Source organism: Nymphalis io, chromosome Z (assembly GCF_905147045.1).
Source record: "Nymphalis io chromosome Z, ilAglIoxx1.1, whole genome shotgun sequence".
Classification (NCBI taxonomy): Eukaryota; Metazoa; Arthropoda; class Insecta; order Lepidoptera; family Nymphalidae; genus Nymphalis; species Nymphalis io.
This window is the reverse complement of record NC_065918.1, coordinates 6,639,400-6,667,080: the sequence shown is the minus strand read 5'-3', so window position 1 is coordinate 6,667,080 and position 27,681 is coordinate 6,639,400. Positions and strand designations below refer to the sequence as shown.

At 34.4% G+C, this 27,681-nt stretch overlaps 3 protein-coding genes across 6 annotated transcripts in view; 2 read left to right on the top strand and 1 right to left on the bottom strand.

The window, feature by feature from the left end:
- LOC126780437 (nuclear hormone receptor FTZ-F1) overlaps positions 1-15,445 on the top strand; it is a 67,892-nt gene extending 52,447 nt beyond the window's left edge. For 2 of the 4 annotated variants that reach the window (XM_050504912.1, XM_050504913.1), the window contains 7 exons: positions 2,477-3,093; positions 5,846-6,104; positions 6,321-6,421; positions 6,515-6,657; positions 7,093-7,152; positions 9,244-9,293; positions 10,130-15,445. In XM_050504912.1, coding sequence (XP_050360869.1) covers positions 2,477-3,093; positions 5,846-6,104; positions 6,321-6,421; positions 6,515-6,657; positions 7,093-7,152; positions 9,244-9,292 — 1,229 coding nt within the window. In that variant the 3' untranslated portion in view covers position 9,293; positions 10,130-15,445. The remainder of the gene's footprint in view (positions 1-2,476; positions 3,094-5,845; positions 6,105-6,320; positions 6,422-6,514; positions 6,658-7,092; positions 7,153-9,243; positions 9,294-10,129) is intronic. The other 2 variants (XM_050504914.1, XM_050504915.1) reach the window with 2 other exon arrangements.
- Positions 15,446-16,099: 654 nt separating this feature from the next.
- On the bottom strand, positions 16,100-18,202 carry LOC126780464 (3-hydroxyacyl-CoA dehydrogenase type-2). The gene is made up of 6 exons (XM_050504964.1): positions 17,987-18,202; positions 17,709-17,873; positions 17,465-17,629; positions 17,199-17,327; positions 16,608-16,716; positions 16,100-16,352 (listed from the first exon to the last, which is right to left on the bottom strand). The coding sequence occupies exons 1-6, from the start codon at positions 17,993-17,995 to the stop codon at positions 16,162-16,164; spliced, it is 768 nt and encodes a 255-aa protein (XP_050360921.1). The 5' UTR covers positions 17,996-18,202; the 3' UTR covers positions 16,100-16,161.
- Positions 18,203-19,990: 1,788 nt separating this feature from the next.
- Positions 19,991-27,622, top strand: LOC126780636 (angiopoietin-related protein 4-like). The gene is made up of 8 exons (XM_050505258.1): positions 19,991-20,432; positions 24,478-24,625; positions 24,700-24,795; positions 24,935-25,091; positions 25,162-25,426; positions 25,505-25,631; positions 26,027-26,186; positions 27,299-27,622. The coding sequence occupies exons 1-8, from the start codon at positions 19,991-19,993 to the stop codon at positions 27,443-27,445; spliced, it is 1,542 nt and encodes a 513-aa protein (XP_050361215.1). The 3' UTR covers positions 27,446-27,622.
- The last annotated feature ends 59 nt before the right edge of the window (positions 27,623-27,681 follow it).

Sequence of the window (27,681 nt, the reverse complement as noted above, 5' to 3'; positions counted from 1 at the left end):
ACGAAACTGGTGGAATTGCACACAACACTTAAATCCGCAACGCTCGGCGTCTCTTTTGGATCTTTTGCCGTGCCCTATAACTGTGTCTTTATCACACCGAGGCGCGCTGGCTACAATAAAAACTGGTTGTTATTTTTAACTCGTGGGTTGGGCGAGTCGACAATTTACTGAAAGCCCCTTCCGTTCCTGGTTCAGATATTTATTTACAGTTTACAATCTAGTTCTTTGTACTTCACGCGCCCTACATGACGACACGGCTACCGCATTACTATTAAATTAATATACGTGTACAATGTTATAAAAATGTACATTTTTCCTCGTGAATAAGCAAGCATGCAATGCTAAAATTAAAATTGATCATTTTATGATCAATTTTAATATTTACGAAATATATCATGTAAGCGCATAACTTGGTAAAGTTGGCTAAAGTAAAATAATTTATTTAAATACAATTCAGTGCGAATTGTATTTAATTGGTTTAATTCTGTAATTTGTTTTTTTTTTCATCCATATAAGTGAGATATTTACTCTTAAAGAATCAGAACGAACATAAATTGCAGCGATCGCGAGGGTTTCACTTGAAATTTGGAATTCAGCCAAAACCGTATAGTAGTTGAGTCTGTGTGCGTTAGTAAGGCCGGCGTCCTAAATTTCAAGCCTATGTTATTAAATATTTATTGAACAACATATGTAGGTACAGTCCAACCTTTATAACCCGACTAGATGTGCGCATCGGTATTTTATCGTTTAAAAGCTGATAAGAAACGAATCCCAGACAGTAGACGATTTAGGATGTTTATATAGTTGTCACGGATACGTAACTTAAACGATAGCAGGCGGTTACAATATCTTCTTTTCTTAATAAATAAAAAATAAAGGTTGTATGTCCGTTCTCTATGCGTTCCAAAACCATTCATCTGATTGTGATGAAATTTTGGTAAAATACAAGATTTTTTCTTTCTTTGGTATAAACGTATGTGGAATCTTAGGAATATGTCTAATTAATTAAAAATAAGTAATTGCCTATGGGATTCAGAGACATCACGCCAAAAGGCTTTGTATGAGTTGTGACTATGCCATATATTATGATAATAATAAATACGTATATAGTGTAATCCGTAATCCGTAACAGCCTGTGAATGTCCCACTGCTGGGCTAAAGGCCTCCTCTCCTCTTTTTGAGGAGAAGGTATATAGTGTATTAGGAGATAAACAAGACTAGACTAATTATGACAATAGCTAGACAATAGCTAATAAATAAAAAAATAGCTAAAATTATTATGTGATACTGTTTTGCTAGTTCTGTTACTAATTATTTTAATATATAATATACACTATCCTTATGTTTGTATAAACAGCCTCAAACCGTTAATTTTGTCCAAAAAAAAATATCGCTATTTAGCGATAAAGCCGCGTTTTATTGATTTTGTTTAAAATTTATATTGTTGTGTTGCACAATAAATATTATAATCGTATATTGTAATAATTATTTACCTTAAAATGTTTATGCGATATAATAGATTTAGATCAAGTTTACTCAATCACATTTAAAGTTTGTAATGAAAACAGTAGAAGTTCAAACCAGGCAAGTACATGTAACAGTGTGTAAGCTCCAAACCTTCTCTGAAGGGGAGACCTTAACCGAGCAGCGAGACATTCGCAAGCTGCTCCTCTTTTACTTTTATTTGTTAAATGTCTCACTAGTTTTCGCAAGCCGGTCATCCGCTTGTTAGACGGGAGAAAGGTGTTAGGTATAATAAAATTGTCTTATGTTCTTCCTTGGGGTTAATAGAGTAATAATACTCTTCTCCAAGTTCGGTTCAGTGGTTAGCAATGGAAGCGTAACAGGCAGTATTTTCGCATTTATAAAATCTTTATAGATTAAAAGTAACACATAAACAAACGAAACTATTTTTATCGCTGCAATACTTCGGTCTTTGCTCCTTATGCGTCTCAAAGTATTTTCTTTCAAATGTACTACTCGTCATTTATACATTTGACCGCTCGGACATAAGTTAATTTTTTTTTTCAATTTAATGGAGACATTTAGTCATCTGTCAAAGTTCGATGCAAATTCTGAAGAAATTTAATTATTGTTGAGTTGTTTGAAAAGTTACGAAATTGTGAAACCATATAAATTTTGTAACAGTTTACAACTTATTTGTAAGAATACAAATGAGTTGTGAACTCGGCGCGTAAGCGTAACCGTAACCATAACCCCTGTGTAAAGATTGTTTGTTTCGAACTTAATTTTGACAAAGTTTTGTAATCTTTGTAAATGTTTTTATTTCAATTTGTGAAGGCTTGTGCACTTTTCGTTACATAACTATACTCATTTTGCCTGTAGTTAATGAAATTCAAAACGAAAACAGTTTAACGATATAACACACTCACTCGTAATATGTGTGTTATCTCGTAATGCTGCTGACGACCGATTATATACAAAATTTAACTAATTTGAAAACTTCTTGTTACAGCCGTACGAGCGGATCGCATGCGAGGTGGTCGCAATAAGTTTGGTCCCATGTATAAACGCGACCGTGCCCGCAAGTTACAAATGATGAGACAAAGGCAAATAGCAGTGCAGACACTACGTGGCTCTCTCGGAGAGGGTGGGCTTGTTCTTGGATTCAGCTCGCCATATGCCACTGTGCCTGTAAAGCAAGAAATTCAGATACCCCAAGTTTCGTCGTTGACGTCATCACCGGAATCTTCGCCCGGTCCAGCGTTGCTGGCTGCACAAACCCAGGCGCCCCAGCCACCGCCTCCCCCGGCTCACGACAAGTGGGAAACTCACTCGCCGCATTCAGCGTCACCGGACGCGTTCGCCTTCGAAACGCCCGCGACAACCACACCCTCCAGCACCGCCGAAGCTACCAGCACCGAAACTCTTCGAGTTTCACCCATGATTCGCGAATTTGTTCAAACAATAGATGATCGAGAGTGGCAAAACTCCCTTTTCGGACTCTTGCAGAGCCAAACTTACAACCAGTGTGAAGTCGATCTCTTCGAATTAATGTGCAAAGTGCTGGACCAAAACTTGTTCTCTCAAGTGGATTGGGCGAGAAACACCGTGTTCTTTAAGTATTTAAAGGTGAATTTCCAGATAAGTATAACATCCTGTCCCGAATCCCATTACCCAATCCTCGGTGTACACCAATTTGCTAGCGAATGTTAAATTGCGTTGCTTTGCGATATCTGTACTCAACACAGAAATTAGCACTGCGATTTTTTCAAATTACTTTTTGCCCTACAAAACAAAACATGTGATTAGTGTGTAGAGGCGCGTGTGACGCATTGTGCGTTGCGGTGTTGGTCGCAATCGATACCCTACTACTCCAGCGCCCCCGCTTACCAACTGGGTCAAGTTCCCACGAATAGCGTGCTGCCTACCATTACCGTCACTTTTTGGTATATTTTAAGCAAACGTGTAATGTGCCTTTTCACATAGCTTAACTGACAAAATTTTGTAATATAAAAATTGTACCGATTCATCAAAACGGAGTAACGTGCCTAATCAATCAAAACGGAAGTTGTACATAAAAATCGGACGGAATAGTAACTTGAACCCTAATATGCAGAAGTTCTAATATTTCGTACAGTAAACGTTTCCTTTTGATATTTGACAAATCTTATGCTTCGCAAGGGGTTACCGTTCAGCAGGAGTTACCTAGTCGATCGAGGAACACCGCATGGCGGTGGCAACTGTCCGTATCGTGGTTGTCGTATGCTTACGCAAGAGCCGCAGCCGGTCACGTGGATATGCGACGTTGCCGCTTCGTGCTCCTCGCCTCGTCTCACTCCAGCAGACAGCTTCCATTCCACAACTAGCAGTTTTCATTTGTTTTAAATGACGCGGCTTGTTTACGACCCATTCTTAGAATTAGGACAAATCGCAAACGTTTATGAATCTCGTTAGGTTATTTACACGATCTGTCGGCGGAAGAATTTTTAATATTTTTATCTTTATTTTCACATCCCGAATAAATTACGACGTTTGTTGCAAGCGTTAAGTTGTAAATATAACGAAAAACTTTTTTACGTACAAACAAAACCGCGAAGATGCGAGAGCAATGTTGATGACCTGCGCTTTCTCCAGACGGATATGATGTAACGGTATGGCGTGCGAGGCGGCAACGCAGCACTTTCGTCGGCGCACTTGACACATTGCCCGTGGCCGAGTTGCCGCGAGAAAGCACTTTTTACCTCGCGCGTAACAGCCGGTAACGGAGACGCCACTAGGTGTGCATTGCTTTCTCTTACATAATGTCTTACGAGTTACGATTACTATGTCGCGTTTCGGCAATAATGTACCTATTAATTATAATGTACAAATTCTTAACGATTTACCAGATTAAATTTATAGTCTGCTTTTGTTTTGGAATAGAACAGACAAAATGTATGAAAATACTTATAAGCATTTTGCAAGAAACGCAATTTCAAATATTGTGTTTCCACATCCTTTACAAAAAACAAAAGCTTTGTCGTCTCAAAATTAGGCATGGCTTTTCCGAACTCAGGTAGAAATTTTTACGTAAAAAAAACTAGTTTTCTAATAATTTATAAAGCGAAGAAGTTTATAGAAATATCAAATAATTGTACTAACAATATATATTGAGTATGTTACATATTGACGACGTAATTAAAATCGGTGAACCATTTTCGGATCTAAATATGATTGGGTTAAGATTTCATTATAGTAAACGTTAGAAGTTATGATTAACAAATGTATCAGTTTATCAGATTTTGTATAGATTTGATACGATATCCAAAGGTATCTGGCGCGCGGCGTGTCGATGTGACTTTGACCCACATACGGTGTAGCGAGTAACAAGCAGCGACGATTACTATATTAACATGTCTGTCTGAGGGAATTTTAAAGGACGACCAATTCTTGTGTTCGCATCGTTTCTATTGAAATCGATCAAGTAAATTCAATTCAATACCGATTACTAATGCGTTAGTTGACCCATGCCTACATATTATAACCTATTATATTAATGAGATTTCGTAATGTTCAGCATCGTTTCAAACAAATAAACGAAAATAATAACATATTTTTATTTAGTTTTAAAAATAACAATAGTCGCGACGATTCGAATGAAAAATCTAATAAATTATAATCTAATCAGTCACTACAATCGATAGATTAAGTAGTATGATTTTGACAGTCCAATCTCGATCCATCGTTGAGCAAGCGGCGTGCGGTGTGGCAATATCTCCGAGCACTAAAATTCAGTTGTAACATTTCGTAAACGGCAAATTTAACGCGCTCGCGCACCGCCCCGTGTATTCTAATGCAACTCCAAATGTGGGTCACGGAATGACGCCGTGAGCCGTGAGCAGTAAGCCGCTCGCGACTTGTCAGATAGCGGCGTGGTTCAAGATAACATATAGAAATTGCTAATGTAATTGGCACGAGCATTTATAAGTACGTACATCGAATATCGTTTGTGTGGATAATAAAGGCCACAGCAAAGTATCAGGCGATTAACGGCAGGATGCACTAATTGCTTCACACGAGACTCTACCGCGTCACATGTTATGATGTTCCTATAATTTAATTTCCATTTGGAGCTAGGTGGAAAGTAATGAGTTACGAGGTGGAGTGTATTAAATGTTATTTTATACTATTAAATGTTATTGTATATGTACGCTTTATGTTTATTAGTCTACTAATCGCAAGCGAATACTTTTGTTGCAAATTGCTCTGCAACTCACCTCGTACTCGAATAGCTCCAAATTGGCTATGATTGCAGCTCTACACAAAATGTTGTTAAACATCTTGGGAGCAATTTTACTATCAAGCGTGCCACGCGTTGCAATGTCGTCATCGCTTGTTATAGGTCGATGACCAAATGAAGCTGCTGCAGCACTCGTGGTCGGACATGTTGGTGCTTGATCACCTACACCAGAGGATGCATAACGGATTGCCCGACGAGACCACCCTTCACAACGGCCAGAAGTTCGATCTACTCTGCCTGGGTCTCCTCGGTGTCCCCTCACTTGCCGAGCACTTCAACGAGCTGCAGAACAAACTTGCTGAATTGAAGTTTGACGTACCGGACTACATCTGCGTTAAATTCTTGCTTTTACTTAATCCTGGTCAGTATATATTCATTTTAAAATAATTAATAATTAGTACGAGCGAACCGTTACACAGCAGTGTCGTAAAGCATGCGAATGAAAATATCTTAGTGCGTATGTTTCATGTCATGTACCATGTATGTAGGTGTGTACCATCGGTCCATGCTCACTGTGTTGTTACGGAACCTGTTTGGTTGGTTGTGATTGATTGAAGAGTTTGTCTTGGGGTTTCAGAAGTGAGAGGCATTGTGAACGTAAAATGCGTCCGAGACGGCTACCAGACAGTTCAAGCTGCTCTTCTCGACTACACGCTTACATGCTATCCGACGATACAGGTACGTGTGATGTGAAGAGCTTTACTTATTTAAAGCCCGTTGGGTGTTCATGGGTCGATGACAAATCTTATCTGGTTCTTTGAATATTTTCAGGATAAATTTGGAAAATTGGTGATGGTGGTCCCAGAGATACACGCGCTGGCGGCCCGGGGGGAGGAACACCTATACCAGCGGCACTGCGCGGGCCAGGCGCCCACACAGACGCTTCTCATGGAAATGTTACACGCTAAGCGCAAGTGGGTACACATTTCACATTACCGAGTTTTAGCCTGCGCTACACTGTGTTTACGAAGCGTAAATTATAATACACGCCATGGATCCAACACTGGCTATACGTCGCCGGCGCCTAATGAATATATTGACCGAATTAATGGAGTGCCGAGTAATACCGAATTCATTTAATGAAGTTACCTCTTTTAACGAACGAATTTACGCTCTGATAAACATATACGCATACTGAACTACCTTGTGTCATATATTTATATATTCAATTCTTGTTTAAGCTCCCTTTGTGTATTTTATTTATAGCACTGTCTGTTCATACACATTATTTATTTATTTTTCATTTATTTACTTATTCAAAATTGATAAACATAATATATACATATATATATTATGATACAAACGGCTGTGTATTTATGTAAGAAATACAGTCAACTGTCTCGTTCTAGGCCCAATGGAGCCGAAATGGTAAACCGGAGTGCGGATCACACCTCGACTCTAGACAGATTGTACGTTATTCTATATAATTATATTAAAGTATCATGTAATCATTATATTATATATAACAGCACATTAATACAATCACAAGAGTTCCCAGCGTTTTGTGATAAGATCTAGTTTCATATGCACGAAGATAAACTGTACAATATTTGGACAATGGTAATAAGACGAATAAATAAAATTATTTTATCTTTAAATTCGTATTAGAGTTGAGTCAGTGGAAGTATCAGGGAGCTTTCATACAATTGTAATACCATTGAATACGCGTTTATTTTTTTTAATTTATATTAAAAATAAGCACATTGATATTTAAGGATACATTCCAGTTGAGGTTTGTTCCGCAGAATGTGTTGTTTTCATATAAAATTTAATAACATGTATAAAATATATCTTGCATTAATGCTGTTTTTTCGGAACACACTTATAATTGTTTAGTATTTTCAATATGATGTGATATTACATCTCATCGGATTATAGAGTATACGATATTAATTAAAACTAAAATAGCCATAGTGCCACAAGCTGTACAGTGTTATCTGGTTTTGTTTTCAATGTTTTAATGAAATAAAAAAATATATATTAATTTTAACTGGCAACTCTTCAGTCCATACTTTTTTCTCATCTCTATTTATTTTAACATTTATGTATATATTATGCTTTTGATATTACATATGAGACCTATTTTTTAAAACATCAATATTATAAAATGAATTAAATATTATTTTGTCAATTAAACATTTATATAATTTTATTATATTATAAACTCGCGCTTCATAATTCACATTACACATACAAACCTTCTCCTCAAAAAAGAGGAGAGGAGGCCTTTAGTCCAGCTGTGGGACATTCACAGGCTGTTACGGGATTACGGGGATACAGCCTTATGAATAGGGCTTGTGTCTCGGGTTGCACACCATTACTGTTAGGCACAGATAGTTTACGATTTATTATTTAAAAATATAATATATAAAATGGTTTTAAATATGGTACGTATAAATACAGTTCATCGTTATATTTTCTTGATCAGAATTTAAGCGATTTGAATTGATTATTACTAGTAGTGTTATTCCGGATGCACGCAAATTATATCCTAATTCGATTAGTATAAAACTTTCATATTTGACAGTTTAAAGTTCGATCGCTATTCAATCGTACCCTGTAATACATACACAAAATCTTAAAAGAAAATCAAAATTGTTATAATCCAGAGTCTTCGATAGCAAATGATCACAACAATTAACGTGTTATGAATTTTAAGCATTTTCTAAAACAATAACTTCAGTTTACGGTTTTGAATTCGGACCCTTAGTTTTGGGCGTAATTAATAAATATATAAGTATGTATTCAACATACCATGTACCAGAAAATGTGATGGTGATGGGGTTGATAGATCGCTTATAATACGAGTATGTTTTTATCTATTCATTTAAAGCACTATTGCGAGGTAAAACTGTAATTACCCGTGCGAACATGATTCTAAATTATTTATACAAGTAGTCACATTTTTTTTAACTTTAAATCTATTGTAATTTTCTAAAATCTAATCGTGTATTTTGCGTTCTAATTGCATTTTTTTTATTCTTGCCATATAATTAATTATTTAAAAAAATATATATTATTTAACATCTTGATACACATATACAGCCTGTTATTCGTTTCTGTTTTGAGTACTGTAATTATTACAGTTTTAGTATACGTTTGGTATACATACATATATGTAAAAAGTTGTAGGCAAAGTATCAATTTAATTATGTAACACGAAACAAAGTTTGTAAAGTCATATATAGATAAATTGCTTAAAATTCATTTTAAATAATAATTACACTAGATCAAATAATTAATAATATCTTAATAGAGTTCTAACACACCATTTATTATTTAATTCATTTTAGATGCTTTATTAAAAGTGATAAACTAATCCCTAAACACATAATATGCGTACATAATCAAGTTCAAATGACAGAAGAAAGCTTAGTTAAAGTTAGATTGAAACATTCGAAGGCAATGGCAAGGGATGCGCATGCGCAATTGCAAACAAGTGACTGTATGTTCATACAATTGGGAAAAAATGTTGAAGAGATTTGCTCTTTGTGTGTCAGGTGCGGTTTCCTGCCGAACGACACGATTGAGCCGCATTCCCCCATATAGAGTAAGCATTTCACACCTGAGATCTAATTCCATGCACTATACGACTGCACATTGCGTTAAACTTTAATTATTGCACATACACAGGCAAATTGTAAGCACGAAGTAACCAAGGAATATGGATAAATCTAGCTGACCTCTAGAGGCGTTGTAATGCGGCTTAATCGTTTACTTCTGCACTTTGTAGACATAAGACACATTTATCGCTTTCTTAGCCTCTTATAGCAAATATAATTATTTATTTGTCGTATTTAAAATTAAGTCAGTAAAATAATAATTATTATTTTAAACATAATTACATTGAATTTGAAATTAAAGCTGAATAGCTTCAACGAAAAAGATATAAGACTAATAAATTTAAGGAAATACAAAACTATTATATTATTTTTCATTTAATATATTTTATTATAGTAATATTTTATAATCAATGTTGTATTTTATGTTTTTATTCTGTCGTAGCTATGTAGAGTTAGTACTTACTTTTTATTTCGCTTGCGAATTAAAGTTATCTACACTTCATAGGTCCAAGTAAATACATGTAAAAAGAATTTTAATAAATTAATCTGATCAAAATCAATGACTCATAAAATCATATATTTTTAACATGCATACACTAACTATTGTCACGGAGTAATAAAATAAATGGATAGTCAATAAGGTGGTGGTCGTAATTAAACAGTCGACGTCAAAAGTACGTCGACTGTTTAATTAACACGATTCTCTGAAATGGGTCGGGTGTGTGGAAATGTTGCGAAAATAATTCGTATTCGGTTATTCGGTCGTGTTCCTTTGCAGTGCGCTCGTTCTTTTATTCAATTTATAAAAAGTTTATTTTTGCAGATCCTGAAATACCAGTGAAGAGTAATTGGAGGAACGCAAACGCAACCGCGCCAAGCGCGCCCCTACACCTATATGAATGATCATAAAATTATTACTTATTATTTTAGGTTTAGACTTTAACTTGGTGTGTGATTAAACGTAATAAGTTATTTTGCGCCGAGCGCCTGCCGTCGGCACTGCGCGCCTAGTCCCGATACAGATAAGGCCTTTGTTTATCTGCATTATCTCTGTAACATAAACATACAAAAAAATATTTAACAACTCTTGTAGCTACCATTAATTTATTGAGCAGTGTAAAAACGGTATATCGATATTTCATATAAGTACCTACCTATGTTAGATAAACTAGCTTGTCTTAACTCTTGATGCGTGTAGCGATGGAAAATATTTCAGTGCATATTTTAGGAAAGCGTCTGTGATTATAAACGAAGAAATTTGATGAACCGTTTTAATTGTTAGTTGAGATGATCATGTTATGTATAAATAATAGTTTTATTGCTAATGCCGTCACGCGGTGACGTAACACTTTACTTATAAAAACACAATTGTTAAATTGAGACTTAAGCAGTTAAAGATGGAATGTATGAGCCATGTTTAGTTTACTTGTCTATATGCTGTAAAAGGCACGCGTGCATTAGTATAGTCACTGTTTATATTACCCTGGTAATCAAAAACCTGGTACACCAATAAAAACCTCATTTGATTTATTAATATATTTTATACAATATAATTTACAAATTGTATAATTTTTATTTAAACTTTAAATTTGGGTGAAGGTAAATCGACTGTTTGATTTTAAGACGACGGGATACCGGTTGTTGTACACATGTCTGTAGCACCACGAGTCTCCCTGCGACTAGACCAACGCACGCGTGCAACAATGATCGGCAAATATGTGTTAATATAGTTATCGGAATGAAAATATTTAAGATTATATTGAAGTTGATGTTTTAACATTAAAATTCTCTATATGTATGTATATCATTAAGTCGTAAGAAATTCATCAAAAATCGAGTTAAAATTTACAGTTGTTTCATTAAAATGTTTATCTAAATGTTATGAAGAATTGTCTGTATTGATTTTATCGGCCGTACCAGTACAAATAATTATTAATAAAAATCTCTGTAAATATGATAATTAGAACGTAACAGTGACTAAATGCTACTTATATTGTAATTATGTAAAATATTTCTCAAATACGTGCAAGAAGCCTTAAAAATCATAGATTTTTAATAAATATGGGTACTAGCGTCTACAGGTCTTTGGACGGAATGGACGATGTATTTTTATAAAGCATATTGTTCTTTATTAACATATATAATATGTTAACTGAAAGTACATTATTTCGTATTTTTCTAAAATAAATATAGTAGTGTACGTATTTAATTATATTGATCAACTTTTAATGTGGAAACAGTTATACATACTGTATTAAAATAATATTATAAAATAGTGTTATCATTGTGTGATACCTGCGTACATATGCGTTACAAATTTGATTTGAGAACGTTTTATTTTTATATTTAGGCAACAGTTGATAGGCAGGCAAGGGCCCGTCAAGCGCACTCGAGCCACTAGTCCGGGTCAGCGTTTAGAGTTCAGTCGAGTTCGTTGATGATATCAGTTCGTCGGGTATACCCAGAGTTGTCCCGTTACATACGCCGCCAGCTGGTTTGGCATAGTTGTATAAACCAACGATTGAACTTGACGCGGCTCTTGCACATTTGGGTACTAAGGTATGTGATTGTCAGTTTGCGTTTGAAGTTAATTTTCATACATAATAATTAAATTTATTTACGGTATTGCCGCACCAAGTGCGAAAGTTTATTGAGCGCATCGACGAGTTTGTAGCATGATCGTTTTATGAGTAAAATTTCCGTTTACTTTAATCTAGGCTTGAATTATTGTAATTTAGAAAATGGCACACCATCATTTATCTTTAATACCGTCCAGTGATAACTAATTTTAATGTCACGACTTAAATAACACGTTTTTATAAATTGTTTCAGCGAACATTATTTTTATTAACCGCGTCGTTCGATGATAATTTGATTCGGATTGCAATCGCGTCGTACAGGCAATTTATTGTTAGAAGATACAGTTGGACAATAGAATGGAATGGAAATTAGTACCTGGTGTGTAGTGTAACATATAAAATAAAAACCAACTCCGATAAAGTTCCTTGAAATGTGGTGATGTTATCAACGTTTAATAGTAATTTGATTCGTCGACATTGATTTAATAAGTGCGTAATTGTGCATCGTCTTGTTTTCGTTTTGTCGGCTACTTACTCATATTCATCTCATGTCTTGGCTGAATATGTGGCCACGGAATCGCCTAAACCCCGCGTGTGCGTCTTGATATCTAAACAAATAGCCTATTATAAATTAAGCTGCTGCTGTTCTTTTGAGTGGTATGAGTATAATTAGATGAATGTTTATAATTCGTCCACTATTATTTGTTTTGTCCCGCGCTTCTCGTTTATAACTCGTAACATTTCTGACGGACGGACAACGCACGTAGCTTCACAAGCTTTAGACGCTTTATCGAATGCAAAGCTGATCTGTGATGGTATGACATAGTTAGGTACATTTAGGCTGTGTGGGTTTACCTGTCCGTGCTTTAGGGGCAGAGCGACATATTGTGACCAATTATAAAATAACTTCAACTTGTCCATATCCGCTTTAAAAATTTTTGGCTTCTTCTATACTAAAATTTGTTGGTATAAGATACGAGTGGCTCTTATTTTTTTTTTATATAAATTAAGTTTCATTAATCTCCCCATAAAAACGATATAATTACGTAGATGACCATGTTACTAGATATATACTTCCCACATTACCATTTTAGGTTACCATTTTATACAGTATTTATATATTATATTTATACCAATATTGCTATTAAAACGAACATATTACAGTATTATTTTTTTGATTCTTACATAATTGAAACATAATTGTTAACAAATTATCACACCACTAAATATCGAAGAACTATATCAATATTAACTGTTACCATTTATGTATATTCGTATTTTTATTTCGTTTTCACGTATATTATACTTATATATTTATGTTATCAAAGGCGAGTGTTAATATACTCAAATCAAATCAAATTATATCATAAAAAGATGAAGTATGTATAATTGTCTATTTAGCTTAAGTATATCTGCCGTACATAATATACATAAGTAAATGTTTTAAAGTAAATAAATGTATTTTGAATTATATTCGACACATCAGTGGTGATACAAAATGAGGTCTTGTGCCATTAGTTAAGTGTTTCGTACAGGGTTCGTAGCCGTGGTGTGCCCTTCCGGCGAACCAGTCGCATACAACGCTTTTTATTTAACGTAAATATTCGTTTACGTTCTCATTTAATTTATTAAAAATACTTAGACAATAACAATTTTTAAGGTGCCAGTGTTCAATGTGTTACATTCAATTACCTGTCCGATCGCAACTCTGCGTCGCGCGTTTCATATATACTTTGACAAATTAACAAACACAATACTATTTATTGAAATCAATATGTATGCTTATAATGTTAAAACCTACTGTCTACTTTTAAGGTTAGTTTGTAATATACAGAATATGTTGTACTTTAGCGGTCGAATAAGTAATATACATCTATATTTATGAATTTAAATTGATAAGTATTTTGAAGTGGTAAGGTAAACGCTGAGTGTTATTTGTAAATGTAAATGTTGGTGTTAAGAGTATATATAGTCGCACACGCGAGCGCGGGCGAGCGTTGGGTGGCGGGCGAGTCACGCATGCGTCGTATACGCGACGTACGCGACGTACGCGCACTCGCACTCGCCCACACCGGCCACTGTTTCTTCGCCAGATTCGTTCGCGCAGTCGTTGTGTACGGTGGCGGCCGCATTATTTCTACAATTCAAACTTTAGTCTGTCATCATCACATATTTCATTCGACGATAATTAACAATACTTAAGGCGATCGGTTACTGGATGGGATTGTATGCGTCACACACATTCCAAAATAACACTAATAGTAACGCTTAGTGACGCTCGACGTACGCGTTACAATTTGTAAGTTAACCACTTTGTTGTTCATTAACGATAAGTTAGATTTAATCTCAGTCGATGTTGTTTATTTTAGTCTGTGTATAGTATTCTATCGGTTTAAGTTGATGTGAGGACGTGAATTTGAGCGAATCGACAGGCCAAAGCCTGAAGGGTTCATATTAGTTGTAATTTTTAAGTACCTAAGTGATTATTTCTGTTGCACCTAACTTTATTTCGCGAGCCGTGTTAGTTGTATTTTATTAAGTAATTGTACATATAGCTAGGGCGAGGTAAACAGAGTTTTGAATCATCGTAAATGGTTATCGTTGAATCTACGGGGCTGGCAAAATACCAATGCAATGTTGCATTTGCTGTTAAATAAATCTATCTATAGATGTAATATGACTATTTATGTTTCACCGTTTGTAAGGCAACCGTGAGGCCACCATTCTGGTGTTCGGGCTCTGGATTTTTTAAAGATGCATAGCAGCTCCGTCTAATTTATACGTAGTACGAAGACTGTTAAACATTCATTTATTTACCAGAGCAGCCGACATCGAAAACACGCAAGTCGGAACGCGTCCCTCGCATCTCGGTCCAGTGACCTTTTTAATTATTATTGTAAATTTATAGTACATATATTAAGTCCCCGCATAAAGTAAGCAACAAAAGTAAATGTGAATCTGCTTCTATATTAACTGAACACAGGAAACAAATGAAACAATTTAATTCTTATTAAACTGGTTCAATAAACTCACATCACCTTAGACATCACTATGTAATATGAACGGAATGGATTTGGAAACATCGCTAACAATATATTATTTTTTAAATTGTAATTTAAGTGACTTTAGTTTTAATATTATGTTCGTTAGTGCGCGGGAGCCTCACAGAAGGGCATATGAGATACATGAGCTGTGTAAAGTACTTACTAAAATACGAGTCGTTCAGTTAATACTGAAGCAGTTGAGAAATACCTTAACATTGTACCGCGTCATTACTCATTACCTCACATATTATCTTTTGTACATTTCAAAATAATAGTTATTGTTGTCATTATAAACTAATTTTATTGTCTATATTATTTTGAAATTTCAAATTGAGAACAACAATGATCTATTTTTAGAAGGCCACTTAGATACATGTATATGGCGGTGTCACTCGTATATCGTCAGTATATTTATTTTCTTTGTGATTAATAAATATTGTGAGACGCACGTACGCCGGTGGCGCTTGCTCGCGCTGCCGACCGTTATTGTAGAAATAAATAATATTTTCGTTTAAACTATTGTTTTCTTGCTATTCTTTGATATAACCTAACCTAGATTGGTGGCTTGTTACCCATGTGAGTATACATATGCCCTAGATTGCTAAAATAAGAAACGAGATGATAAAATAATATCAGATTTTAACACGTTATATTTTTTTAAAAAACCTAAATAAAATATATACCTGTTTGTTTATTTCCTATATACAACAATAATTTATCGCTATAATTTGCAATGGTATTAGGTCTATAAGGGCATTTATTGTTTCAGATAAATGATTCTAGAGGTTTAAAATTGAGAGAAATTTAATTTTAGATCAATATGAGTTGAAATTTTGTATACATGATACCTAGAAGGATACAATTTTAGTATCTTAAATATTATAAGAGAATAATAAATAGTATTAGTGTTGAAATAAAGTTTATAATGAAGATTTTATGTTCGAAATTTAAAAGAAAATGAGACCTCAAAAAGACAATCAGTCCGCACACGGCCCACCGTTGTCTCCTCTTATGACTGTTAGAAGGATAATGTTAAGCTTATTTGATTGAACAACCACATGGGGCAGGATTTTATCCAACTAGGTATCTTAAAAATGTTTGAAAAAGTTAATATTACTGGATTATATTCTAAAAACTGGAAGTGATTTTAAAATAAAAAGACAATTTATTATGCAAGTTTATTTTGTACCCAAATATTGGTTAGTAAAAAAATTTATTTCTATGAATAAAACTCAGGGTTGCATTCTTAGTGAGCCATCCAACCGTATAGTCTCGCCGTTAAGCATTGGATTCTGTATAATGCTCTGAACTAGTAACGCATACTCGTGAGGGTAGCCGAGACGAGACGGGAACGGCACTGAAGCTTCCAGATTACGAATTGCATTTTCAGGCAACAATTCTAACATCGGTGTTCGGAATAAACCTATAACAACAACAACAAAATATATTTTTAGTGTATAAACTATTGTTTATTTCACTTCTTAAATTAATAACACAAATAAAGGCAACAGCAACCCCTTCAAAAGTATTTATTATTGCAAATTTTAAATTAGTTGAAATTTGGCTCTTTTTACTTGATGTAAATATACTGCAAATTTATATGTACATGTATTAATAAATATTAAATGTTTTAAAAATAATAACCCAAAGTAGGTGTTATAAGTAAGTCAAAATTTACCTGGAGCTATAGTGACCACTCGTATGCCTTGTTTGGAGAGATCTCTAGCGATAGGCAGTGTCATTCCAACGACTCCGGCTTTAGACGCTGAGTAAGCAGCTTGACCTACCTGAAAGTATTGAAAAAAGTAGAGCAAATTAAAAAAACTAAATCATCTACAATTTTATAGCATATTGCTTGTAAGTAGATTCACCTTCAAATAAACAAATTTCCATTAGCAGTCAAGTACTTCACAGGCATAAATAATTAAAAGAAGTATTTTTTTAAGTCTCTGTAAGGCTTTTTAAATTAAAACAATAAATAAACTAATTAAATACAGAAGCCTGGTAATAATACTATTTAATATAAGAAAAGAAAAAAAATCTCATCAAATTAACAGAATTAATGTACTTATGCACAAATAATGTCACTACAAATTACTTAAAATGTATACAGAGTAATTTTATTGTGTTAATAATAATATTTCTTAAAATGGTTTGGACAGCATGGAGCTTTGTTTTAATGTTTGAATTTTTTTTTAATCCATTGACTACATATTTAATATATTTATATTACATTAGGAATCAGGTAATGCAAATTTAAGTTATTTACCTGTCCATCAAATGCAGCGATACTTGCAGTATTGATAATAACCCCACGCTGTCCATCCGAGTCAGGGGCATTCTTGCCTATAAGTCCTGCGGCTAGACGGATCACATTAAATGTTCCTATTATGTTAACCTGTAAAATTAATTAAATGTATGAATTTTTTTACTGCAAAAGAAGCATTGTGATTTATTTGATTATAAAGTTATTTAATGGCTTTCACATAAATAGCTACTGTATAATAATTTTATTAGATTAAAAAGTAAGGTAACCTCTATAGTTTTCTGAAATAACTTCAAATCAAAGGGTTGATTTTTTTTAAAATTGTAAGTCCTACTTGATGTTGCAATTCCAGCACAGTTAACAGTAACATCTAAGCGACCAAACTTATCAACTGTAGCTTGTAAGGCACCCTTTACATCTTGTTCTGATGTCACCTATTAAAATTAAAAGATTTTGTAGTGTAACATGATAATGAAATAAAATTATTTTGAGTATAAATACATATCTCCATACGTCAACGGGTACAAAAGCCACATTTTGACCTAATTGCTTTGCAGTTTCTTGACCTTTGCTACTGGGGAGATCACAAATGACCACAGATCCTCCTTGCTTTAGAATTTGTTCAGCTGTCGCACGGCCCAACCCCGATGCTCCTCCTGTTATTAATCCAACGAGACCCTAATAAAAAGGTTATTATAAGTATTTAAAAAAAAACAAATGTACCAAATATTGAATTGAATAATAAGTACGTAATTTAATAATTTTGTTATTTAGACGGTATAACTATTTACCTTGAACATATTTATTATTTAAAGTGTAAAATTCAAGAAGTGACTATAAGTTATGCAAAATGCAAAGTAGTGAATGATTCGAGCTTCTGTCTTTTACTATTGTAATTACGTAACATCCGTATCAGTGAATAAAATATTTGGCTGTTAAAAATTTTAAGTATTAAACATTTACTCTCACGACTATTTACTTAAACTCATATCATATACCAGTTTAAATAATTGTGTTATCTTATCATTTAAGAATACAGCCCATTTAGGGTTACCAGTTCGACGCAAAAAAAGATTATTAAACAAAAAAAAAAACCTAATAAATAATTTTACAGAATAATGTCCATTCCTGTAATAATATACTTTTACCTGTCTACAGGAAAAAGTTAGTAATTTATTTGTATGATTTTATACGATTTTGCAATAGAATCTCAGAAAACGTTCAAACTATTCAATAGTAAGTATTGTGCTTCAATACATTAAAACGTGCTAATTTGAGAATTAAACGAGACTTATTGTATGTCTAAGGCTCAATCAGGTTGTAATATATAATATTAGATATATTACTATTAATATTAGATATATTATTATAGTAATTACTATTAAATATTACTGGATATTATATGACATTCTTGTTATTAAACAATAATAATCTACTTTCTAATTTGGCAACAGAAACATTGACAGATACTCATTATAGCGGGAAATAGATTAACTTTGAATTCTTCATACGAGCATTGAGTGGTAAATAATTTGTGTATAAACATTTTGGGGTTGCGAATAATATAATGAATCATTCATTCATTTCATTAGAATCTCGTTATATTTCTGAGTTGAGAACATGTTTTTACATATGGTATCTCCGCAGGCGTGTGGTCCGTGCCTCTGGTGAATCTTATCTTTCATTTGTATTTAGGTCATTTAATTGTGCCTACATGACTTCATTACCAGAGAGTAACATATTATTAATATTCAGGATTCAAAATGAATGGATATATTGTAATTATATGATATTTATAATATAAATGAAAGTTTGCATTAGATATTAATATGCGTTATAACTGACACACAATAGCAAGCACGCATCCCGTAGGTACACCCTACGGGTTTTTTATTTCTATAATTTATATTATAGAAATAAACATTACGGACCGGCGCCGATGTGACTGTGGTACACGAACTGCTTATCAATAAATTATTTTCAAACGCCATTGTAATAGCTGCTTACTGGACAGTGTTAGAGAAAATGATTTACTGTTTGATTAAATTATTTGAAAAATAAAAGCATTCTTAAAGTTAAAAATAATAGTAAACTTGAATATTTTTGACTGCAAATGTCCTACGGCTTAAAAAGGCTTCGTTTCTTCTTACCTTAAACTTAGAAACACGTACAATTTTTTGTTGTACGTACAAAAATAATAGAAGTCCATTAAAATAACTCAAATGTGTTAAAAATTAGAAAATTAAATATGAAGGTTTAACAGGCAGGCGAAAGAAAACTGAATTAAAAAAAATCAACAAACGTAACCTTCCTTTAGTGAAGCTATTAACTTTAAAAACTGTCGGTTCCCAATATAATGTTTGCATGAAATAACAAATATGACAATCATAAAGTTAACTTTGTTTTGTAATGTGTAGATTTAGCACTAATACGATCAATAACAAACGATATCAACAAACGTATATATATACGTACGTATATATATTTATATTATAATAAAAATAAATAAGCTAAAGGATTTTTACAATCATTATAAGTGTAATTCAAAGATTTTAGATAATCTGAAGAAGAGAGAAAACAAAAAAAAATTCTTAAGAAAGAAACTCAAATCGTGATAATCTTTTTTAATTTTTCATCTGTTTTTAATGATAATACTAATATTTAGCTAAAAACTTCATAACAATGGAAAGTATAAGGACTAATGTTTTAAAATAAGTTACTCATATTTTTAAACATTCCATTCAAGATCATTTTATCTTGTTCAGTAAGTCTGGGATTGATTCGAAGTTTGTACGATGTGGAAGACTGTAATATTATTTCTTTGGCTTAACGGTGTTTCCTCTGCTAGGAAAGAACTGTCTTCAAAACGTGGCGAGAATGATGATGATGAATTAGAAAACATTTATGTTAAGACCAATTATAACTATAGCAGGCTGCCCACGACTACAGAACGTATAACAAAACCTGAAGTGGTCGTGGAAAAATTTGTAGAGACTTTGATGGCCAGCGAAAGGTATTTGAAATTGATAGAAACGGTCGATGGTAAGTTAGTTCATTTGGAGACAACGTTTCAAGAAAGGACAAATACTATACTGAAATATTTGACTGAAGTTTTGAGAGTTACGAAAACATCTCCGGTGGATGCCCTTCAGAGTTCTCTACATTCACTTAAAAACGATTTGGATAAATTAAAACATGTGATATCACAGCCAAAAGATGAAAGTCCTAAATTACGAGGTAAAATGTTTTTTATTTTAACATTATACTCACATCGGGTTAGAACGTGTAACACTGATATATAAATATATATCTTACGTCGTAAGATCCGGAGGTCTTGGGTTCAATTCCCAGGTCGAGCCAATTAAAGTTATTAGGTTTCTCTGTCGAAAATTCTCAGTAGCAGCCCGGAGTCTGGAAGTTGGAAGTGTGTACACTCCCTTGCCTCGGAAAGCACGTAATGCCTTTGGTCCTGCACTTGAACTCTTTCCGGACGTGTTGGATTGCCGTCCCGTTGGATTATGAGAGTTAGGGAATAGGGGATGCGCCTGTGTCTGCGCACACACCTGTGCAATATAATATGTCCTGCGCAGTTGACTAATCTTTCTTGAGGCCGCCGTGGCTGAAATCGGTCTGGAGATATTATATTATTAAAGTCAATTTATTAAAGTAAACAACAGGACTTACTCCATCCTCACTCTCCGATATATTTTGCCAGCGGCTTCGGCGGCTTTTATGAAGGATAAAACGCGAAGGCGAAGCGATGGATAGATATTAGGTAGGAGGGTCTCTTAGAAGCACAGTAAGATTCAGTGCGGGTCGATTAACCGTTGACGTTCTGAAAACGGACTTAGTCCTGGCAGTATTGTTGGACGTGGCAAACACCTTCGACAGTCTTCATTTCGAGACTATCAGGGAGGCACTCCAATACCACGGGGAGCCTTCCTATCTCAAAAGACTGTTGGGGGCCTCGGAAAGAGGGGCAACCAGATATGACTTATCCGGCATTTTTTTTTTATAGAATAGGAAGGTGGACGAGCATATGGGCCACCTGATGGTAAGTGGTCACCAAACGCCCTTAGACATTGGCATTGTAAGAAATGTCAACCACCGCTTATAGCCAATGCGCCACCAACCTTGGGAACTAAGATTTTATGTCCCTTGTGCCTGTAATTACACTGGCTATATTATGTGGCTTTGCATAGGTGGCCGTTCTCGGCCCAACTATGTGAAACGTTGGCTTCGACTGGTTCCTGTAAGCACTAGGTGGTGGTAGAGCTTTGAGCAAGCTCGTCTGGATAGGTAGCACCCACTCATCAGATATCGCAAAACAGTAGTACTTGTTATTGTTGTGTTCCGGTTTGAAGGATGAGTGAGCCAGTGTAATTACAGACACAAGGGACATAATATCTTAGTTCTCAAAGCATATAAAAAAAAACATCCTCCCGTCCTACATTCGTAAGTTAACCGTTCCCGTTCCCGGGAGTGTTGTGCTACGCGGACGACGCACGTTCAATTGTTTCTTGGGTCGCTTCCTACAGCCCCCGAGGCATACGCTGGCGGCGAGAGTCGGCGTAGATGTCTCACTGTCAAAAGTAATCAACGCCATGGAGGAGGCGGAGTCAAAAGGAGGCCGCAGAGCGGCATAATGAGGAAAGTGCCTCCATTGATCCGATCCGCTAAAGAAGACTGGGGAGGAGGCGACGGTGGGGTTAGGTGGCTTCCATATATCCCGGGAACCCAACTAGGATTGAAGTCCTGCATAGGCAGGCGAACGGTCGGGGCGTCACGATAGTGTGCGTAAGGGATCCTGTGAAATCCCCGAAGAAACGGTAGGGTACCGCTGGTTTTTTAGTGGATAGTGCACCGGGTACTGGACGTTCTAGGCGCCGGCGACACATATCCGTGTTACAGTGTTGTTCCAGTGGCATAAAAAAAGTGAGTTAGAAATCGGGAACCCCTAGATTTAAAGGCCCACGTAGGCGTGTCACCGGTAATGTTTCTTTCAAGAATAGATAATGAATTGATAAGAATAAAATAGAATTGCCAAAAAATATTGTATAAAACTAGAAGTAAAAGGGGAAACTTATAACACTAAGTTTCTGACTCGTCGTCAGCTAAATTTATATATCGATCTTTGGGCAAAGTATTCGTTAATATTTTTCTGCCTATTCATACATTTAAATCCTAAGTTTATTAGTTATTATACAACGCATTTCATTCCGGTCGTCCGTCGTTTGTGAATTACATACGATATTAATGTAAATTCTCAAAATAAATACATAGTCAACTTTAAACTGTTAATAATAAGTTTTCTAGGTGGGCTGTAAAAAAACATTATTCCGCGCTTACTGTACCTCTTTTTATACATGTAGTTTGTGGGCTAATTATACATTAAAATCATACAATGCTCTTCGTGTCCAGTACAATAACGCCTTTATATTGCTGATGGGTTTGCCTCGCTTCTGTAGTGCTTCAGGGATGTTCGCTGAATTGAATATAGATTGTTTTTACGCACTAACGCGAAAAAAGTGTGCATCCTTGGTTCACAAGGTGCGGGCCAGCTCAAACAAAATTCTAATCATGGTAGCTAACAGACTAGACTGTATATTTATAAGCCACTGTTGTAAAGTTTCAGCTGGACCAGTAAATTGTATAAGCAGCAGATAGTAGTGTTTATTTTATTTTTTTGTAATTTTGTATATGAGTCTTGTTACTTGAATAAATAAAATATTATTATTATTATTAAATCAATTTTATTTCCATAAAATAAAATAAATATAAAATTGTTAAATTTATATAATGTTCGTACATATATATAAAGTATGCGCTCGTAACGAGGTGGTACGAGCGAACATCTGGTACGGACAATATTACTATTACTTTTGCTATAAAATGCGGGGTATGTTATGTTTATAAATAAAGTGAACAAATTGATATTATATTTGTTTTACTTTTATAAACAAACCGCGGGAAGAATCTTGCCAATTCACTACATGTATGTGACTGTCTCAAAGTATACAATAGAAGCTGTTTTTGTTTAGTCAACTATAAACTTATCCACGGCGACGAAGATGTTGCATCGCGTCAGTCGTTTTGCATTATTCATTTTAATTACATCTCAACATGGTTTCAAACTATAATATATTGTCGATAACCCTTGTCTTAAGTGTTGTATCAGGAGGGTTCCACCGGGAGAAGCATAGTAAACGAAAACAAGAGCGGTTAGGCAATACATTGTGGAAAAAGGAATATGAAAATGAATTAAATGAGGCAATGCTAGTTCCGAATAGGGTAAAAAATTTCACTAGAAATAGTCAATCAGCGATGGCGACAGATAATGAAGTTGTGATAGAAAAACTCATGGAGACAATAACGGCAAGCGAAAAACATTTACAGAAAATGGAAAGTATAGATTTTAGATTAAACAGATTGGACATAGAAGTTCACGAAAAGACTGATAAAATATTAAAGCGACTGACAGATGTTACAACCGCTATAGATAATCTCAGTTACACCGAGAAGGCAGAAGCAATTTTAGGGCCATTTAGAAACGACATAGAACAAATAAGATTGATGTTAGAAAGTTATAAACGATCGTATATTAGAGAGTCAAATGGTACGCTCATTTATTTGCTTAATCATAATCTAGATTATGTTAAAATATAATTTCAATTGATACGATAAGTTACGTGAACTATTTGTGTTAATTACTCTTAATAATTTACAAGTACAACTTAAATTTCGAGTGCTTAAATTGTGTTTATAATATCTATATCTATAATCTTCTTCTGAAAATATCGTGAAGAATCCAGGTGTAGAATAAATCTGCCACACATGTGACATACGGTTATACAAATAGCTAAGTGGAATAAGAACCAAACCTTCTCTTAAAAAGCAGAGTACGCTTGAGCCTAGCAGTGTGACATTTAGAGGCTGCTACTTATTTACTGTCAGGAAAACACTATACAAAAATTTGTGAAAAATCGATACTACAGAAGCGCCGCTGTTTCTTATTGAATGTTTCAGAATTTACTGTTTCATACAAAGTAATCCTAGATATGTAAAACATCATCGTTTTTTAAACAATTACGATAACTGTTCGATTTATATAGTTTCTAAGATAGTTGATTTTTCGCATCGAGATAGTTATTTTTCTTCCATAGTTAAGAAATTTTACTAACTTTTTATTTTGTTAAAATATAAGCTAAGAATACATTTGAGCGGTGCAGATAGGGGAGAGAGGTGAGAATATGTTGTTCAAGTATTTGTTTAAATATTTCAGTGGAGACAGACTGCCATTTGGAGACAGCTTTAGATAATCGTCTTTCGTTTTTGGAAACACACATGAAGTCAGTTGCAAGTAACGTGGAAGTTATATTGAATGTGATATCCGAAGTCAAAAGTAGACAACGTTCCCGAAATTTTAACGAGTATTTGTTAATTAAATATTTAGTTTCTTTATTATTATAAATGATTATTTTAACCAAAACTCTGTTCTTAACAGTTCAGATCAGTTTGGACGTACAGTGGATCCTACCAATTTAATTACCGAGTTCCGACGAGTTTTACAAGAGCAAAAATCTAAAAAATGCGATTGCAAGTAAGTTACGTAAACTTTGATTTATTATATTAAAAGTTGTATTGTATTTGTATATATATATAGTAGATTGTATTAAGCAATAACCTATCATGCATTAGACAAACATCTAACTAATTAATTTAAATGAATATTGTATCAGATTAGGCCGCGTAGACCGTTCAGAACGATATCCAACTGATTGTCAGGAAATTCAAGCCCAAGGGTTCAATGTGACCGGTATCTACAAGATCAAACCTGATGATATAGAACCCTTTTACGTTCTTTGTGATCTGAGCTCCGCGGGTGGTGGGTGGACGGTAAATATATGGACGTAGAGTCTAATGTTAAAGTCGTATTCTAAATAAACAAGTTAAATCGCATTTTTAGGTAATACAGAACCGATTCGACGGGTCTCAAGATTTTTACAAAAATTGGATAGAATATAAGCACGGATTTGGAAATCTTGCAGGCGAATTCTGGCTCGGTTTGGAAAAGACGTTTTATTTGACAAACCAGAAGTTGTACGAGTTGAGAGTAGAAATGGAAGGGCAACATGGACAGGAAGTGTCCGCTACATATTCGGTGTTTACGTTGGGGCCGGAATACGAAGGATATCGTATAAGCACACTTGGAACATTTCGTGGCAATGCCGGTGACATTTGCGTAAATCTTTAAATTACTTTTAAACAGTGTAAAATGGTATATATTTATGTTTGATTTATGTTAACAGGTGACTCACTTTCATACCACGCGGGACAGAAATTTTCAACATACGACTCAGACAATGATGAATGGAAGGACGGATCGTGCGCCGTTGAGCACGGGGGAGCCTGGTGGTATAAGGAATGTGACAAAAGGTATGAACATAAAAGGTATTGGATAAACATACAAAATTATATTAAAATAAGTTAATCGTCGTGTTAAATGTGTTCCGGATTTACACAAGAAGTGCTATGATAGTTATAGTTTTAGGACTGCTATTATATAGTATGTGATAAACCAACGAGCCTTATAAGGCTGTATATACTTAACATTAAAACTGGGTCTGGCCATTTAAAAGTTATTCTGTTTTCTATCAAGAAATCCTCAATAGAAGTTGACTCAGACTCCTGAAATTTGGAAAGATGGTGTTGGAATGTATACAAGTCAGATACAATGTCAGTACACCAAAGTTACAACGATATACACCTTGTCACTAAGTTTATTAATAGCTATTAATGATATTCATTCTTATTATGTTTTAAAACTCTAGTAATTTGAATGGAAAATACTTAATAACTGCCGATGAAAGCAATGGACAGTCTATTTACTGGGTATCCTTCAACGGCCCCACATCGCCTCTCTATAAAACTCGGATGATGATCAGGCCTCTGCCAGCAAGTCGACCGATGGACCATAACGAAAAACCACGGGTAACAGATCACTTTTAACCATTTCCTTCTGTATGGAATATTATTTCTATAAAACCTCTTTTTTGTGTTTTAAGTAGGTATCTGTAATGGATGATTAATTTTGGAACGACTTTTGAACTGTAGAACTTTTACCCGGCTTACAGTATAGTGAAATGGCAGAAATCGTCACATAATCGGTACTACGTTTTAATGGTCGATCTCTCTTATTAACTATATATCGTATGTACAATGTACATAGATTACCATTTTTTTTGATTTTGCATTTCGGTACTTTGCAGAAATGCAAATTTATTTTATATCAAAAAAACTTTTTACTTATAAATTAAAAAAAAGTTGCGAAATGTTCAATTTTTCATGTATAATTAGAGCAAAATTCATTAATATAAAATAAATATGGAACGTAAACTTAAACATCCAAGAGACGAAACAAACAAGATACTAAAACAGTTTGTCTTTTTTTCTTGTAGATTAATATTATATTATTATTATTTCTTAGATTAATGCAAATATTTCACATTTTAACGAGAACTACCTTAAATTTAATCAATAAATATCTCTTCTTCTTCGAGTGCCACTCCGACTAGCGAAGGTTGGCATTCAGCTTTAAATACTCCTTCTTGTTCTTCGCGAGGCGAAAGAGTTCGGCAGCACTCGCGATTCCCGTCCATTCAAGGATGTTGCACAGCCAAGACTTTTTTCTGAGCTCAACAGCTCTCCTTCCGGCAACTTAACATCATTATCAGTTGCAAAAGTTCATATCTTTCATGCCTAAGCACGTGTCCGAGATATGCAACTTTTCTCTTCTTGACAGTCTCCAAAAGTTGCCGTTTTTGGCTGACGCGTCGCAGAACTTCCACGTTCGAGACCTTTTGAGTCCAACTAATGGCCAACATACGTCTATATGCCCACATCTCGAAAGCTTCTATACGTTTTATAATAAACAAATAAATATCTACATTATAAAATACGTTTCAAGTTGAAATAATATCGCAAAGAACTTCGTTCCTGTCGGGGATACCCCATCCGCATTTTTTTTATAATGTTTACATTTATTTCGAATTTTGGAAAGGTATCATAAAACATATTAAAATGAATAAATAAAAATGTTTCAGAGCAATTTAGACGGGTCCAAATCACAAAATGACAAGAAACATGTCCGCGCGAAGGACGCGCAGGGCTCGTACGACGCGACACGCGGGCGAATACCTTACCGCTACGACGTATTACACCCTGACGGATTCTTCCCTAATTATACATGATGAAATACAAAATCAATTAGTTTGAACAATGCACATTTGTCATTTATTATTAATTATTTAGCTGTCTCTCGACGATCCGTCAAGATATTTATCTATGAAAACAATGTAATATCTATAGATTTTTGTGTTTATAGTAGTTATCAATACTACACCAGTTTATATGACCTACCGGTTGTGTGATGTATTTTGGGTAATTTGTACTTTTGTATTGTATACATGTTTAATATTGAATAAAA